This window comes from Ambystoma mexicanum, chromosome 2p (genome assembly GCF_040938575.1).
Source record: "Ambystoma mexicanum isolate Mex_15411 chromosome 2p, UKY_AmexF1_1, whole genome shotgun sequence".
Lineage (NCBI taxonomy): Eukaryota > Metazoa > Chordata > Amphibia > Caudata > Ambystomatidae > Ambystoma > Ambystoma mexicanum.
The window spans coordinates 1,393,765,292-1,393,783,815 of record NC_090923.1 but is presented as its reverse complement, the minus strand read 5'-3'; the positions used below and the strand labels follow the sequence as shown (position 1 = coordinate 1,393,783,815).

The window sequence follows — 18,524 nt, the reverse complement described above, 5'->3', positions numbered from 1 at the left end:
TACAATGTAAGCAAAGAAAACCTCTGTTGGGTATTGACGCACAACTATTACTTATGCATAGATATACATTCACTATGGTCGGGTTGTGTTAACAGAACACCAACACTTTAGCTTTAAAACAGGCGATTGTAAGCAATATTAAAAGCAATACTGTGTACGGTAAAATAAGTGAAGAAAACAGCAATTTAGAACCAGTTGAAGACAGATAAGTAAATAGTTAGAAAGCAGTTGGAACACCTACAAGAAAACATAGTTTTAGGTCCTTATTCTTTAGAAACCCAGCCCTGCTACGAGATGGTGCCTAATCACAAGTTACACAAGATTCACTTTGCGGGAGGGTTTACAATGTAATTCATGAACATGAGTTGCCAAAGTCTGAGTGTAAGCTTTACAGAAATAGAAAACCAAGGTATGTACATTTCCTACAGGTTCCGTTCCCAATACCCCCACTTTAGGTGAAGCCCAGGGTGGAACCCTTGACGAGGCCAGCATGGATGTTAGCAATGCAAGGGAGATGCTGGATTAGGACTTTGGACCATACAACCGTATCGCGGGGGTAGCAACAGGTATGCAAACTTACCTCCCTTACTCAGATTTCTTCAACAACTACTTCAGGGGTCCCTGAATTCACCAGGCCAACTTACTACTAGGCTTTGTCTGGTCAAAGGAGGTCCAGGGTCCCCAGGTGCAGAGATTACCTTCAGCAACGGGACTGGATCGGGCTGGTCGGCGGGTCTAGCTCGGACGAGACAGTACTGAAGACTGGACATCTAGGACACCCTTGGCATGAAAGGATGAAGGCCACCATGGAGCAGGCAACCTCCGTGGATGTCCAGGACATGAAAAAGTTGTGATGCAGTGGTGGTCACCACGGTCAGGCGGCAATAGGTGAGCATAATGGGGAAAACTAAGGAAAAGGCCCTGCACAGCTTTCCTTCAGTCAGCAAAGTTGAAGACCTGCAGAGTTCCAAGGCTGAACTCGGAACGGCGACTGGTATAGCAAGGTAGCCCAGGAGAGAGTTGGTCAGTCCACCCAGTGGTCCAAGAACACTTCAGAAGCCTCAGCAGGCACAGATCCTCAAGCAGGGGTTGGGATAGTTCGCCCTTACCAGTCCAAGGCTGGAATCACTGACAATGGCCTTCTGAATATCTGTAGAGAGGAGCATAGCCTCACCAGGACTTGGCTGGAGGCAATGCTGGTTGGCTGCAATGGTCATCCTCGGGTCCTCAGTGGACTGCAATTGTTTGTAGGGCTCTTGGCTAAACCAATTCTCTCAAATTGCTGCAGGAGTCCTTTTAGGAAAGATTTGGACAGGAGGTTCCCCAAAGCCCACCAATGTTAAGGATCTGCACCATTGAAACTGGCAGGGGCTGGCCAATCAAGGACGTCTCTGGCCAACCTATCTGCCCAGCAACCAACACACTTTGACTTGGATATGGACTGGGTCCAGATCAACCCAGTCCGCACTTCAGGCCACCGACAGACTGCTACTTTGCCCGGGAAAGGAGAGGCTTTGCTCAGAAAGGGCCATTGCATATAAGGCAAACAGACCAGAGAGGGCAGGAAGGCAGCCAAATTACAAAATGCCAATAGGACAGACATGCCGTTTTAGAGCATATGGTACTCTAAATGGCATTATACAGTAAAATGCAAAAGTGTACAACTGAACATTAAAAAAACAGGTAGAAAAATATCTGATGCTACCAGCCCAGCTTGGGCACATTGTATTTGCAGAAGTAAAGTTGCAAATGAAAAAGTCAGAATCCCAACAGCGCTGCACAGCAAGGTGGTGTGTGCAGTTTAAAAATAAAACAAATAATCCATTAAAGGAGAACGGGACTTGCAGTACTGAGGGTCTCAGAGACTCACCAGTCTCCACATAAACAGTGAGCGAAAGCAAATAAGCAAACACGCAAGTGTGGGGTCTTTACTTGCCTCCAAAAAGTAAGGTCACAGAGTCAGAAAATAGCAAAAAAGACTGGATGTCCCATTGAAGTCTATGGGTGGATGTTAGGGGAGCTTGCCTAAAGTCCTACTGGTAGTAAGACTTTAGTAAGCTATCCCAGTGATTTGTAGATGTCCAACTGTTAGTATCAGTCTGTACTAACACAGGGCCTTGGTAGAGTGGCAGAGCAGTCAGGCTTCTCTTAAGAGGAAGATGTGAGCTGTAGGTAAAATACACTGAACCTTAGTTAGAAATGCACACCAAAGAAACTCTTAACTTATCATTCATATAAAACTATATTTCAAATATATATCAAATCACTTTTAATACTTTAGACGTTTACACTAGAACACTTCGGAATACTTGAGAATACACTTCGGAATACTTGAGAATACACTTCAAAGGGCACTTTCACTTTTGTGTTTGTTAGCGGTTACATTTGTAGAAACGTTAGAAAGGGAAAAGACAATGTTATTGTATTATCGGTTATTACGCGCAGCTGAGATTTTTAGCAGGTAATACATTTACTCTGCAAACACATACAGTAATTTCACTTTAAGGGAGGAAAATGGTTAGTTAGTGTAACTTTAGCCTGGTTCAAGGTTCTAGAGAGGGTTTCTTCGCACAGCAAGTCTTTAGTCCAAAAAACGCAACTCTAGCCAAAGGCAGTTCGGAGAGGGCTCAAAGTCTTGACAAACAGCAGAACACAAAGAGTTCCAGAGGATTTCTTACGGTCTCTAGTGTTATAGAAGCAGCAAGTTAACTAACAAGAGACCTGTAAAAGGAATCTAGGGAACACAAGCAGCAGCTTGCGTCAAGGGCAAGATGGGGTGACACTGGACACCTCTACATGCACTCCAACGCTCTGGTGCGACTTCTTGGAATCAGGTAAGCAATACCTTTTTCCTCAAAGTACCTTAGGTTAGAAGAAAATGTTTGTGCTGGATGCTGCGCAATGTTTCAGCACTGGACCCAACCTCCGGATTCCTTGGTCTGATGACTGAAGGCAGGACAATGGAAGGGATCTCAGCAGCAGTCTCGAGTGAGGACCTGGGGCATGGCTTTCAGCAACTTCTTGGTTCACTCTGCGGTTTGGGTGCCTTTTCTGCAGCACCAACAAAGGACACGGATCGCTTGGTCCATCTTCGCTTCCTGCATGCCCACACACTGATGAGGGGGTCTGGGTGAGTTGGATAGGATCTCTGGAGTGTCCTTACGGGTTCAGCAAAGATTTAGATTGATTCGGCCTATCCATGATGCACTTGAAATGGGCAGCAGGTCTCCTGGTATTGGGGTTCCGCAGCTCCGGAAACTAGGACCTTGGGAGATGGTTCAATTCAAAGTTAGTCTTGGGACTCATTGTTCCCACCAGCCAAAGCGAAGGAGTCGTCCTCTTTCAGACCTCTTCTGTCACACAGAAAACAGGGTCAGGACAGCAGCGGTCACTTCACAGTGTTGTAAAGGCTCTGCAGGCGTCTCTGGTCGTCGTCTTCAGTGACTTCAGCTTCCAGTGGATGACTTGCTTTTCACTCCAGAAGCCTCACCTTTTATACAGTTCCAGCACACACGCCTCTGCAATCTCTTAGCATTTTACAGAAAGGGGTGTTTGGCTGTCCAATCAGGACAGCCAGACCCCCTGTGGGAGCTGGTCCGATTCCAGGCATTCTGACAAAGGCCAGCGGGGTGGAAGACTCCTTCCCCACTTCCTGCCTGCTCAGACACTCTGGAGCCTAGGCTGGGATATCCAAAGGTTCATGCCAAAGGCAAAACGCACACACTGACCTCTCCCTCCCAGAATGGTAGAATAGGGGCTAACAAAGGACCACCATGCTAGTTGGTACCTGGGTGCCCCTATTGTGCACTACTGAGGCTATGGATATAGCCTGCGTTATAAAAATTACACAATAGTTGGTAGAACACGTTCACTGCCACCAGCCATAACTAGGTGATTGTCTATGTGACTAAAAAGTCACAGGAGTAGAGCGAAGGGGGATAACCAGGTATCCCTTTGGCACTGCACTGAAGGTAGTGTGTGCCAATCTCTCAGACTAGTTTTGGGAGGGATACTAAGTATCTCTCTATCCTAAGAACTTTAGTTACTCGAGGATCTAGAAAAAAAATCTTAAAGGAGGGCCCTAATGGTCCCTAGCAACAAGGCCCAGAAGTCCAGCACAAATTGTTGTGGGTATCACTAGGAGACGGGATGAAGCATAAAAATGATAATCTCCCTAACAGTGGAAAGCTGCAAAAAAAAATTAAAAAAAAAAAAAAAAAAAAAAAAAAAAAAAAAATCGAACCCCTCTTAACAAGTTGAGGGTCTGCAAGTTCCCAATTCCGAACTCGAGAGGGTGACCAAAGCAGCATGGTAGTCCATGTGTAAGCTGGTAAACCCAAAGGATGGATCCTGGACAATTCAGAAGACATTCACGGATTCTCAAGCATGGGTCGAGACTGGTTGTCCCTACCAGTCCAAGGGTCAAAGCACCAATGAAGGCCTTCTGGAGATCAGCTAGGGAGTAGGACTTTGCCGGGAATGTTGTAATGCTGGTTTGCTGCATCATCGAGTTCCAGGTCTTCAGCGAGATGCTCCTCTTCGTAGGGGTCTTCGCTCCAACAACGATCTGATGAGTGGCTGCAAAAGTCCTCCTTTTATCCAGGAATCCGGAGTCTCCTCCAAGCCCATCAATGGCAAGAATCTGCAGCAAACAAACTGGCTGGGGGTGTCCAATCATGGACAGCCTCCGGCCACCACATGTGCCAAGCAACAGACACTTCGGCATGGATGTGGACTGCGACCAGACAGCCCCAGCTGCCTCCCACATCTAGCCACAAACATGCCGACAGGGCAGGAAGGTCAAATTACAAGATGGCAAAAGGAAAGGTGAAAATATTGCTGCACTGCCATTTTAGAGTACACGGTTCTTTAAAAGTCACTAAGTTGTAAAATGCAAAAGTGCACAAGACAATGAAAAGAAACGTGGTAGAAAAATATCTTCTGCCATCAGCCAGTCTTGGACACATTATGCAAGTAACCACAATCTTAAGAGAAAGAAAGTTACTGGGGCCCAACATATACCTACCACACCTCACTGTAAGGTGAAGGGTGCAGTGTAAAATGAACAGAGAATTTTGCAACAGAGAACAGAGGCCTCCTGCACTGATAGCAATGGGTCTCATCAGTCAGTAACCTCAAAAGAGATTAGCTTAGTCATGACATGTACAAAATAACAGCACAAAAGTTGGAGTCCCATATAGGTCTATGCAAGGAAAGCCGCAAAAAAAATAAGAAATAATTCCTAATAAAACAGTACATTAAAAACTATATTTTATTAGCCATTAGTTTTCATCATGGATTCTACCAGAACTGAGTACCTTTATATATGATACATATGGCATTAATAACGCGCCTGTACACAAGTGTTTCTAGGCGAGAAGAACCAGATATTTATGAAGAACCAGATCTTTTTCCCCAAATATCAAAAAATACATTGTAGGTCGAGTGTCCCCATAATCACTTTAAAACATGAGTGGATCATTCTTACCCTTTACTGGCTGCAGGGTATCCAGCGCTGGGACTGTTTCATGATAAATAAAATCATTATCCTTTTTGGCAGAATTAAACCTAGAACAAAAATACAACGACAATTCTTGATGAACACAGCTCACACATGTTCTACCAGTAATGCATGTCATCTGCTATGGTGGGGTTAACAGATATTTCTATAAAAACACATCATAGAAGAAATCACTACGTCCAAAGGAAAAAAAAATCTTCCCCACAGTTAGGAGGCTACTTCACAACCACCATTAGTATAGGTTTCTGAGAGACCAACCTTAGTGGACCTGAAGGGTTTTCACCAATCTAGACTAAACCTTCTCACTGGTAAGGTGTTTGAGCCGTATGGCTTAGACTAAGCAGGGGAGAAGACTAGTGTAAAGTATATGTCACAAACACAACCATTGTCAAACAGGAGTGCCACTTGAGCAACTATCAAAAACATACTTGCGTATATAACAAACGAATAGTTGTATTAAGTTCAGTAACTACAATGTAAGACAATTTTATATATACACAAGGCCCAACATAGGTTTCTAGATAGGACACTTACTTTAAGACAATTATTCATACATACAATACACTGTTCGATAGGCTAAAGTGGGAGAAAAGGTTGAGAGCTTATCAAAAGTCATAATTTTTTAAAAACACGTCCCCACAATGCAAAAGTGTCTTACAAAGTCCAACCACATCTTTGGAACTATTGTGTCTCAATTGTCTCAGGTATGCAATTGTGGATATTGAAAGTTTAGTTCACCCAAAAAGTTTAATGGTCTCAAATCAATAATCAAGCATACTGATAGTGAGAAGTTGTAAGACTGCACTTAACAGGTTTTACTTGTAGTAAGAGGACAGCCATCAATCCAGAGTGTCTAGGACCACCCCAGGTGTCATCCCTGTACCCAGGTTTCACCAGCAAAGGTAAGCCAACTGTTGTCTGCAAGAGACAACTTTATGCCCTATTGAATGTAATTGGGCCTGGGGGAGAAAAAAGAGAAATGGAAGCAAGCCCTCACGAATATCAATAATAAAAGACTAACAACTTCAAGAAAGCCTATGCCATTGGGGATGACTACTATCACTGCTGGTAGTGAGACCAGGAGTTCATGGATCTTTGGTGACTCAGTTGCATTGACAGCTGGATGCGGCTCATGAGCTCGTGGTTCTAGATACCACGAAATGCTAGACTTCAAGCTTCTCAACGATGGACCTCTGATTCAGTACTGCTAAAATGGATTTCTAGAATCCGGCCTGGTGGACAGATTTTAGGAGGCCACCCAAGTTCTAGAGAACAGGAGAACTCGGTGGTTAGCCAAAACCCAATCAAGGTGGCAATGGAGAGCAGACAAGGCTACTCACAGGAGAGTGTGAGTGGGGTGAGGGGTCTACAATGAGTACACACAGTGAAGCACACAATTCAATTTAGATCGGAATGTATAAAAATACTATATTTATTCTAGGCCTGAAACACACACTAAAATATGAAACCAGCAGGTGCTCTCACACAACACTCAATAATACACATGCATGGGATACATTACTCGCCGTAATCATATTCCTGATGCTTGTATCTGCTTAGATTCACATGCTTTGCATAGGCCGACATCTAGTAGTAGTTGCAGAGTATTACATTTTTTTTTCTTCGAAACTCGAAAAGGGGCGCCGACAGTGCGTGCCAGTAATACTATCCTTAGTGTGACGTCTACTGTACCCATGATCCTTCACATGTTGAGGTCCCTCATTGTTTTATTTCTGACATGAGGTAGCATGAATGGTAGCGCGAATACAGATGTAATAAAGCAGATAAGAGTAGATATAGCCAGAAAACCTCTATGCACCTTCTACTCCACAGGGGAGGAAGGATGGGTGCATATGAATCTAAGCAGACAAGCATCAAAAATACAATTACGGTGAGTAATGTATCCCTTCTGAGGCTTGTGGATCTGCTTAGATCACATGCTATGCATATATTGGCGAGCAGTGTCTGGAGAAGGTGGTGGGTTGTGAGAAGGTACATTGGCAAATAGATGTTTTAGCACCGCATGTCCCACCTATGAATCTGCTTTAGAATGTGTGTCAATGCAGTAATGCTGAGTAAAAGTAAGTATGGAACTCCATGTAGCTGCTTTGCAAATGGAGTCCAGCGGGACATTTGCAATAAGGGCCAGAGTAGCTGCTGTACCACTGGTAGAGTGAGAACTTGGTGTGAAAGGCATAGTTTTGCTAGATATGGAGTAGCAGAGCTGTATGCATTTCACTATCCATCTGGAGATGGCATTTTTTGTTATGTGATCACCTTCCGTGTCAGGTGCTATGGAGACAAACAAAACAGTTGGTCTGTTTTTCTTAGCAGTTTTGTCTTGTTTACATAGTAAAGAACCACCCTCCTTACATCTAGTGTATGGAGGTTTTTCTTAGCTGAGTTTCAAGGGTTTTGAAAGAAAGCGGGTAGTTCAATGGATTGGTTAACATGGAACTCGGATATGAACTTAGTTGAAAACCTAGGGTGTGTTCTTAGTACCAACTTGTCTTTGTGGATAACAAAGAAAGGGTCTTGCACTGACAAAGCTTGTAGTTCACCGACTCTTCTTATGGAGATGATGGCCACCAGAAAAGCCGTTTTATATGTTAGGTGTTTAAGGCTGGATTTGTGCATAGGCTCAAAGTGGTAACCTATGAGCTTTGCGAGTATCACTTTGAGATACCACCCTAGAGGTGGGTTTGAAATGGAGCGTAAAGCCTTTTTACTTTGAGAAGTGGTGCACACCGTTAGAGCCGCTAGGTGAACTTTGACAGAGTCGAATACTAGGCCAGAGTCTAATAAGTGGAGCATGTAATGAAGAATGTGTGATGCGGTTCATTCGATAGGGTGAAAATGTTTTAACTGGCACCAGATTACACATCTTTTCCATTGGTTAAACTAACAGTTTCTCGTTTACATGCCTCTGAGGATTTCCATACACCTTTGAGGTAGCTTTAAATGACCAAACTCTGACTTCAGGAGCCAAGCTGTTAAGTTCATAGATTGAGGATGTGGGTTGAACATTGTCCTCCTCCCGTGTTGGGTGAGCATGTTGAAGGGGCATGGGAGCTTAATTGGATCGCACATTGCTAGTTTGCGTAGATGCGGAAACCAAGGTGGTCTCGCTCACATGGAGCGACCAGGATTAGAGTTACTTGTTCCTGGTGCATCTTGTGCACTATCCTGCTCAGGAGTGGTGTTAGGGGGGTGGGGAGTAACGTAAGCAAATTTCCCTGACCAGCTCATCCACAGGGAGTTACCTTTGGATCTGGGTTGGGGAAACCTGGATGCGCATTGTGTGTTTAGGCTTGTGGCTAACATGTTCAAAGGAGGATAGCTCCAGAGGCAAAAGATATTGTTTACATTTCTCTGCTGAGCTGCCACTCGTACTCTTCGGGTAGGAGATCTCTGCTTAGCGAGTCTGCCAGCGAATTGAGTTCCCCTGGAACGTGTTGAGACACTACGAACATGTTCCGCTTGAGTGCCCACTTCCACATTTTTTTGGTCTAGCCTGGACAGACTTGGAGTGTGTACCTCCCTGCTTGTTTATGTAAAACATGGCAGTGGTGCTGTCTGTGAGGACGTGTACTGTTTGACCTGTTAGATGCACTTGAAAGGTCTGTAGGACTTTGAGCACTGCTAGCAGCTCCAAAAGGCTTATGTGATTCTGGGCTGTGATCTGTGTCCATAGGCCATGCGCTTTGTGGTGTAGGTAATGGGCTCCCCATCCGGAGAGTGATGCGTCTGTTGTAACAATTGCTTGCACTGTGAAATGGTTTTCCCTTTAACATATTTTCCTTTGTCCACCAGCGTAGCGCTTGAACTAGGGTTAGCTAAACAACCACTATATCGTCCCACTGACGGCTTGCCCGAGACCACTGTTACGCTATCCACTCTTGCATTGGGCGCATGTGCAACCGTGCGTGCTGAACCAGGTAAATGCATGAAGCCATCATCCTGACCAAGCGCATTGGTTTGCGTATGGTCATTTGGTGACCAGCTAGATACTGAGGTATTTGCAGCAGTATCTTTTGTACTCTTTCGTTTGACAGGAAGACTAGTCCCTCTACCGTCTTTATGAAAGCTCCCAAGAACTGTTTGGTTTTGCTTCGAACGACACTTTTTTTTAATCATTGATTGAGAATCCCAGTTGGAACAAAAGATTGATGGTTCTTTGGGTATTTTGCTTGCAAATTGAGGGGATTCCAAGTCATCCAGATAAAGGTACACTGGGAGTGATTCTCTACATAGGGGTGCCGCCACTATCGCTATTACCATGGTGAATACCCTTGGAGCGGAGGGTATGCCGAAGGGTAGCACCTTGAAATGGTAGTGTTGATTCGCAATTTTGAAGCCCAGGAATTTTCTGTGCGCTGGGAACATCGAAATATTAAAGTAAGCATCTTTCAAGTCCAAGGTTGCCATGTAGTCCCCCGTTTTAGCAGTGGGATTACTTCTTGTAGCGTTGTAATGCAACATTTTAAAGGCTTGACATAAGTGTTCACAGGGCGCAGGTCTAGTACAAGGCGCATTGCTAGGTCTTTCTTTGGCACAAGAAAGTACATTGAAAAGATACCCTTGTTTACCTGGTTTGCCGGGACGATTTCTATGGCGTCCTTTAGCAGCAGTGCTTTGACTTCTTTCAGCAGGATACACTGTTACTCCTGCATTGCTTATCTTTGTCTTGGCGTGTGGTTGGGTGGTGTTTGTATGTGTTCTATGCAGTAGCCTCCTGCCACGGTGGAAAGTACCCACTTGTCTGACGTGACCCCTCCCATGCGAGGGTAAACCGAGAAGAACAAGTTACTTACCAACTGGAAACGTTCTTTCAACTGGATGTTCCTCCAATGTATTCCACATCTTTGACATGTAATGTCCACAGCTGTGCTGCTTCAGAAATTATTCGGCAGAGGGCGTCCTGTGTCGATGGGGTCGATGTCCCTCGAAGGCCTCCGTCGAGGGTGACGTCATTGGATGTTCTAAGTAGGATGCATGGCACCCGTAGCCTCAGTCCATGTTTTTTCCCGCCATAACCGCACACCAAGGCTCCATGACTGCACATAGCCTTGTGGGAACGCAAGCTGCAATAGCATAGGAAATTCTTCAGAGGGGCAGGCTGGGAGGGCGATGTGGAATACGTTGGAGGAACATCCAGTCGAAAGAACGTTACCAGTTGGTAAGTAACTTGTTCTTCAAATGGATTGTGTCCTCCAACCTATTCCACATCTTTGAAAGACTCCCAAAGCAGTATCAGTGATTGGGAGAAGAATTTGGATGTACCCAATCAGAGGGCAGAATAGAGCACTGCTTTACCAAAGGACATATCTTGACCATGTAAAGTATCCAGGGATTAATGCTTGACACAGGTGTGGATGGAAGACCACGTTGCAGCATCACAAATGTTTTTAACAGAACTCCTAGTTGTAGGACTGTGGATGTAGCCACGCCCCTGGTGGAGTGAGCTCGCAAACCCTCAGGAGGGTCCTTGCCAGCCTGTTTTGAACATTCAACAATGGTGAGGATAATCCACCTGGACAAGGTCTGTTTGGTAACAGCCTGGCCCAATCGGTGTCCAGTGTATCCCACAAAAAGTTGTTTGTTCGCTCTGACCCTGGACATCCTAGAAATATAAAAGCTCAAAGCTCTCCTAGGGTCCAACCTATGGAGTCTCTCTTCTTCCTTACCAGGATAAGGAGGAGGATAGAAAGCAGGAAGCATCACCTCCTGGCTCAAATGAAACTCAGACAATACCTTAGGTAGAAATGAAGGACATAACCACAGTACAACCCTATCCCTGTGGAACAAAGTAAAGGGTGGCTTAGACGAAAGTGCCTGCCACTCGCTCACTCTGCAAGCAGATGTAACTGCAATCAAGAAAACTGTCTTGAAGTTCAACAGTCTCAAAGGACAACAAGGGTGCAAAGGTTAAAACAGAACACCCATCAAGAATTTCAGGACTAGATACAGATCCCAAACCGGCTCCTGAAAAGGGGATGGCGGAAACACATTTGTGAGCCCTTTTAGAAATTGGGTAATCAAAGGAATCTTAAAATAAGAACTTTCTTCAGACGAGCGCTTGAAAATAGAGAACGCTGCCAGGTAACCCTTAATGGTACCCACTTGAAGACCCTTGTGGGCCAAAGAAAGCAAGAAAGAAAGAACCACTGGAATGGAACACTGAAAAGGATCGACATTGTGTCCTCTGCACCAGTCGCAAAACTTACGCCAACGGTACAGGGATTTGGTTGCCGGACTCCTGGCCGAAGGCAACACCTCCATCACGTCATCTGGGAGGTCCCAATCCTTATATCTCAACCTTTTAGAAACCAAGCGTGAAGGTTGAGTCTTGACCTCTGGATGGAGAACCCTGACCCCTCACGCGAGAGAAGATCCTCTCTGTGAGGAAGATGGCGTGGAGGACAGATGGACATTTCCAGAAGGTACGGGTGCCACGCTCTCCTGGCCCAATCCGGAGCAATTAGGATCATGTGGGACCCGAACCTCCGCAACCGCCTTAGAACAATGACGGGGACCGGAGGAAGCGCGTACAGAAGTGGGAATGACCAATCCACGACTAACGTGTCCCCTAAAGCTCCTCTCGGAGGAAATTCCCATGAGCAATATGCCTTGCACTTCCGGTTGGCACCGGTCGCATACAGATGCACTTGCAGGGTTCCCCCAAAGGGCGACGATCTCCTGAAGGACATCCTGAGCCAACTCCCACTCGTGGGAGACCGCGCTCTGCCTGCTCAGAGCGTCCGCCGCCGCATTCGCCTCTCTGGCCAGATGAACTGCCGAGAGTGAGATTCCTTGCCGTATTGGCCAGAACCAGAGCTGCATCGCCTATCTGCACAGTGGGAGTGACCCTACACCCCCCCTTTTTGTTGAGACAATGCATGGCCACTGTGTTGTTCGTCATGATCAGAACACTCTTCCTGCGTACAAACAGCAGAAAAGCCTTCAGGGCTAGCCTGATGGCCTTCAGCTCCAAAAGATTTATGTGAAGTCTGGACTCCGACGGAGACCAACGACCGCAGGTGGTTAGCGCGTTGGCGTGAGCTCCCCATCCTGTGAGAAGCATCTGTCACTACCGTCACCTCCGGCCACGGTTGCCAAAACGGCTCTCCCTTCATCAGATTCCCTTCGCTGGCCCACCACAGAAGATCCTGTGAAACCTTGAGCGAAATCTGAAGGAGATCTGACATATTGCCTGCAAATTGGGACCATTGCGCTCTGAGAGCCCACTGACGGGATCTCATCCACAGCCTGGCCTATGGCACCAGAAAAATGCAGGGTTCCATGAGGCCGAGCAACCTTAAGAATTCAAAAGTCGGGAGACTCTGGGCATGTTGAAATTTGTCAACCATCTGGACAATGTGATGAGCCCTCACCTTTGGTGGCGAGCACTTCCCCAAGGATGTGCCCAACACAGGCCTGATGTACTGGAGCTGTTGGGAAGGTGTCATATGCGACTTCTTGAAATTGAGGGAGAAGCCCAGCTTGTGAAAGGAGTGGCAGGTGAGGCTGAGATGATCCAAGGCCTGCTCGGGAGAACACGCTCGGATCAACCAGTCGTCCCGGTAGGGGTAGACGTGAACCCCCCCTCTCCCGAGATGCGCTGCCGCCACCACCACCACCATGAGCTCGGTAAAGACCCCCGGGCGGAGGTCAACCCGAATGGCAGGACCCCGAAACTGATAATGCGAGCCGCCAACCACGAACTTCAGGTATTACCTGTGCTTGAGATGTATCGGCATATGAAAATAAGCATCCTGTAGGTCCAATGACACCAACCAATCCTAAAGTCGTAGGGCCTGAAGGACCTGAGAAAGAGTGACCATCTTGAATTTGACCTTCCTAAGGAACGTTTTAAAGCGACGTAAATCCAAGATGTGTCTCAGTCCTCCCTCTTTCTTGGAAATCAAAAAATATGGGGAATACCAGCCCTTGTTCCTCTCCGCCACAGGCACTAGTTCTATAGCGCCTTTCTCCAGAAGGGTCAAGATTTCCTGCACAAGCAGCGGATCCAGAATCTTCAAAGAGTTTCGCCAGTGGATTGTCGTGAGGCTGATTTAGGAATTGTAGGCAGAAGCCGTGGGCTATTGTTTCCAGATCCCACATATCTCAAGTAATGGCTCGCCACTCTTTGAGATGCTGAGACAGTCTGCCCCCAACCGGCAACAATGAGCCCTGGCCTCATACCGGTTTCAGAGTGGGTGCAGCAGTGCCTGAAGTCAAAGAGGCAGCTGCCTGAGCGGCTTTGGCACCACATCCTCGTCCACCGCGAGCACCCTTACGGTGGCCCCTTTGACTGGCTGCTCCTCTCGTTCTACCAAAAGAGGAGTAGTAACGAAAGGAGCCCCTCCACTGCTGTCCACTAGGACGAAAAGGCGGAGGCTGACGCACAGCTGCACCCAAAGATTTAGCAGCTGCTTTGGAGGTCTGCAACCTCTCAAGGCTCTCATCAGCCTTGCTGCCAAACAAATGAGAGCTGTCAAAGGGCATGTTGAGAAGATGGGCCTGCACATCCAGTGCAAAGCCCGATTTCCGCAACCATGCAAACCTGCGTATCACGGTGCTCGCAGCCATGGACCGGCTGACACTATCTGCTGTGTCCAACCCAGACTGAAGGGATTCACACATGGTATCCTTTCCATCCTGCACAATTGCAAGGAACCCATCCCTTTCCCCTTTGGGAATATGCTCAGACGCCAGAGAGAGATAATTCCACAGTGTGTGTGAAATCTTGGCCAAGGCACAGGTGGAGTTGGCCGATTTAAGGGCCATACTCCCAGCCGAAAATACCTTGTGTGCCCATCCATCGAAGCTCTTGTCGGCCCTATCTGGAGGGATGGTAGGGTACGCTGCCTGCCTCGAGGTGGCCATGGCCGCCTGAACCACCAACCTCTCAGGAGTGGGGTGGGTGGATAGGTAGCTGCGATTGCTACTGGATGGGCGGTATTTCATAGTCAACGACTTGTTAACTGCCAGAAGAAACTCAGGGGTGCCCCAAGCAGCAGCCAGCCTTTTCTGTAAAGCCATGTCAAAAGTTAACACTGGGTCAGTGGACGGACCCTGATCTAAAATGTCAGTCAGGTTATCCTGATCGAATTCAACTGGAGGGCCGGACCACCCCCGATACTCTGTGACCCTCGACATCAACCTCCTATAGGAGGATTCAGCATGAGCCCCAGGCTCAGGCCTGCCAAACTCCACCTCAGGAGATGTGTCCAGGCCACTGGCATCATGCAAAGATTGATGCAGATCCTCCAGCTGACTGTCCTCAGAAAAGGCCATGTCAGGAGCTTCAGGAGTGGCACCAGGAGCATCAAAAGGCTCCAACTCCACATCAGACCTGTCCTCATCCTCAGATATTCTATAGAGAATGAAAGAACTCCCTCCTAGGCACAGGGGGAGCCCTGGAATCAAGAGGAGGCCTCACAGTCTTGGCCAGAGCCTTTCTCAGAGGATCCACAGCTCTAGGGGCCTCCACCAGCAAATTCAGGCATGTAGGCCTCGATGGTGTCGAGGGTGTCGACAGTTTTGGCGTCGACAACAAGGGCGCCGAGGGCTCGACCAAGTGCAAGGCCCCTACAGCCGCACTCGATGGGCACGGCGCCGATGGTGTCGACACCTTCCCAGACTTAGATGGTCTTGCCGGGGATGGAGACCGTGACCTGGATCTGGCACGTCTCTGGCTACCAACCTGAACACTGTCCGAACGGGACCTCGACGGTTCCTGATGTTTATCGCACCGACTGCCCGTGCCCGAAGGCGTGCGAGCGTCGGACCAAGACCGTTCCCCGCCGGCTTCAACCGAAGGCGCAGATGGGACAGTGCCCGGGGATTGAAAAATTGCCAGCATTTTCTCCCTGAATGCCTCCCACTCCTCCGAAGTAGAGGATTTAATGGGGCAAGCCCCTTTCCTCGCGGAGCCATCATACGACAATGACAGGAAAGGCGATTGCCTCGACGAGTGGCAAGAACCACTCCGGTACCAAGATCCCCTGGACTCCGTCCGATAGGGAGAGTCACCCCTCAAGTCATCGGTGGAAAGACCAGTAGTTTTTTGGGATTTACAGAGTTTGGATACCCAACCTACCTGCAACTTCCCCTTACGCTCCCAGCAAGGCCTTGGCATACAACGACTGTCACTTCGAGCAATAGTCACTGTCGTGGCTCTCGACCAGACACCACAAGCAGATATGGTGCGGGTCCGTGATGGACATCTTGGACTTACAGTCCCTGCACTATTTAAAGCCTAACCAGAGGGTTGGTGGGGTAGAAGAAGAAGACATTATCGAAGATGATAACACGAGGCGCGCCGAGTTCTCGAAGCAAACACGTTTGTGGAAAAAACGTAACTGAGGCTACGGGCGTCCTACTTATAACATCCGATGACGCCACCCTCGATGGAGGCCTTTGAGGGACATCGACCCAACGCCATCAACGCAGGACGCCCTCTGCCAAAAAGTATCCAAAGCAGCACAGCTGTGGACATTACATGTCAAATATGTGGAATACGTTGGAGGACACAATCCATTCGGAATGTGCCCTCTTAATGGAGGCATGGGAGGGAACCATTAGCGTGTGGTCATTATTTTGTGGGGTGGAGCCTCCTCCAGAGGAGGAGGATCTGCTTCTACTTCTGGACCTTCTGTGCCCCCTTTGAAAATGTTGGGAGGATTGCCCCTGCGGGGAACCCCAAGATTGCGCCTGCCTTGGTTGTAGGTGGAGGATCGTTGGGAGTTTTGTCCTCTAAAAGGGCATGTATTAAACCTGCCTCTCTGCACAAAGGGTTTGTTTGTGAGTTGTACCAGGGATTTGAGGGCGTCATACTCCTCTTTAGCACTCTTCACTCGACCGCTTTACCAAATAAGGCATTAGGCTCAATCGGCATACTTAAAAGCATGGCTTGGGTTTCCAGCTTGAACCCGATTGGCATGCATGACGTTTGATGAGTGCACCCTCAGCTACTATCTGGTCTGCATTTTCTGCTGCATCTAGATTGTTTTTCAGGATGCAGCTCGCCACCTGTTTACCTTCAGCTACTACTTGTAAAAGCTGTGTCTTTAGGGGGTCTGGGACCGAGTCTATTTGTTGTGATATGTCGTCCTACTTGTGGCAATTATAAGCAAGGGTTGACTGCCCTTGTTAGATTGGGGGTAAGTAGAGAAGGCTGAATCCGCCTTCGGACAGATTGGAGCAGTGGAATGAACTGTGCTGCAGATCTCTTATCCCTGAGTATGTCCTCTACGAAGTCTTTATCGACTTGTGCCTCCTGGGTATCGATTTTAAAATGTTCTGCAGCTTTTAAAAGAAGATTATACTGCAGCTGGTTGTCCACAGGTGAATCAGCCACCGTTTGGTCAATGTGGTCTGGGGATTGGATGATGTATACATAATCACTGTCATAGTATTGATATGTATCCTCCATATTCCCTTGGTCTGCTAATGATCCAGGGTTTTGGGAACCTTCAGTATCATAATAGTATAGGTCATCAGACACGTCTTGATGGGTAGATGTACTAGGTTGTGTTAGGTCCAGGCACGCTCTTTTGGCGTCGAGCTGCTTGTTAGCTGCTTCACCTTGAGGGGGCCCCTGGAGGATGTTAAGTTGATCTGGACTTTGATCCAGAAAATCAACGACACTAGACATTCTCCTCATAACCCTAGCAAACTGTTCTTGGGTCCATTGGGAAGAGCTTGGTAACACTGTGGGAGCAGGTGCAGGAAAAGGATGTGGAGCGGGGGGCTGTTTGTGGTGCATTGCCCCTGAGAGGGTGTCCCTATTCCTTATCTCTTGAAACCTGTGATTGAGGATAGGGCCGAAGATTTTGAGTTTTTTGACACCTTTGCTTTGAGGGGAGTGTCTGAGATTTGTTTTTCAATGAGTTAACTCATTTTTTAAAATTTTTAGCAGGCGCCATCGATGCGTCTTTTTACGCATGCTACCCACAACCCGAGGACTTTCCTGATTTGCTTGCGGTGTCGGAAACTGACTCTGGCGTCTGTTTCAGGGGCCTGTCATGTGACGAACACGATGGCCCAGGGGATAGGGATTTTTCAGACCTTCCCTTCGACACCTGGTGTGGCTCATCGGTCGGCGACGTGGTTGACCATTGGCCGTGGGGGGTAGATTTGGTGGGGCGTGCAGTAAGAGTGCCTGTGCCGCCAGGTGTCATTTCTGTAGCAGAACCACCGGCCCGTCTTTTGCAGTCTAGGGCTCGCACGCAGGAATCCATCGGGTCCCGATCGCGCTCTGTCACCTGCCATCGCTGGAGGCTCCCTCGACGTCCATGGCGGTCTCGGCCTGCATAGCGTGATGGGCCCAGCATTTAGTTTTCCGGTCCTTTAAAGTGTTTGGCCGAAACAGTCTGCAGGAATTGCACTGTTTCTCAGAGTGATCCCCAGGGAGGCAAAGGTTACACACTCTGAATCCTTCCAGGGAAACTTCCTGTTATAGGAAGTACAGAATTCAAATGGTGTGTTCTCCATAGTATGGAAAGCTGGCAGCCTGGTGGAATAAAAGGAAGTATAGGGGAATAGGCATTCTCTAATTGAGATGAGTTATGACCTCCCCCCACTCTTCCTACTGTACATGGCAGAGGCCCGTTGGGGCCTACGGAGGCCGCAGACAAAGTTAGAGACGGGAGTTGTTGTCGACGGATGGTCATGTCCTCAAAAGCAGTCACTGGAGATCTTTCAGTGTACGGTCATCAAAAAGACAGAAAGAAAGTCTAATCTTTAAACTCTGTATAAATTATTAGCCAGAAGAAGGAACTCTGCGATTTGTGTGCGACTACGATGGCGGAAAAAAAACGATCTGAGGGACCTCGACGTGTGAAGGACCATTGGTACAGTACACGTCACACTAGGTACAGCATTACTGGTACGCCCTGTCGACATCCCTTTGAGTTTTGAAAACAAAAAATGTAATATTCTGCGGTTACCACTGGATGTCGGCCTATGCACAGCAAGTGATCTAAGCGGATATACA

The 18,524-nt window shown here is 47.5% G+C and overlaps 1 protein-coding gene across 2 annotated transcripts in view; it reads right to left on the bottom strand.

Moving 5' to 3' along the window:
* The window catches only part of PTPN23 (protein tyrosine phosphatase non-receptor type 23), a 1,404,706-nt gene that overhangs the window by 703,395 nt on the left and 682,787 nt on the right, over window positions 1–18,524 (bottom strand). For both annotated transcript variants that reach the window (XM_069645828.1, XM_069645827.1), the window contains exon 12: window positions 5,489–5,568. In XM_069645828.1, the coding sequence (XP_069501929.1) occupies window positions 5,489–5,568 (80 nt within the window). The remainder of the gene's footprint in view (window positions 1–5,488; window positions 5,569–18,524) is intronic.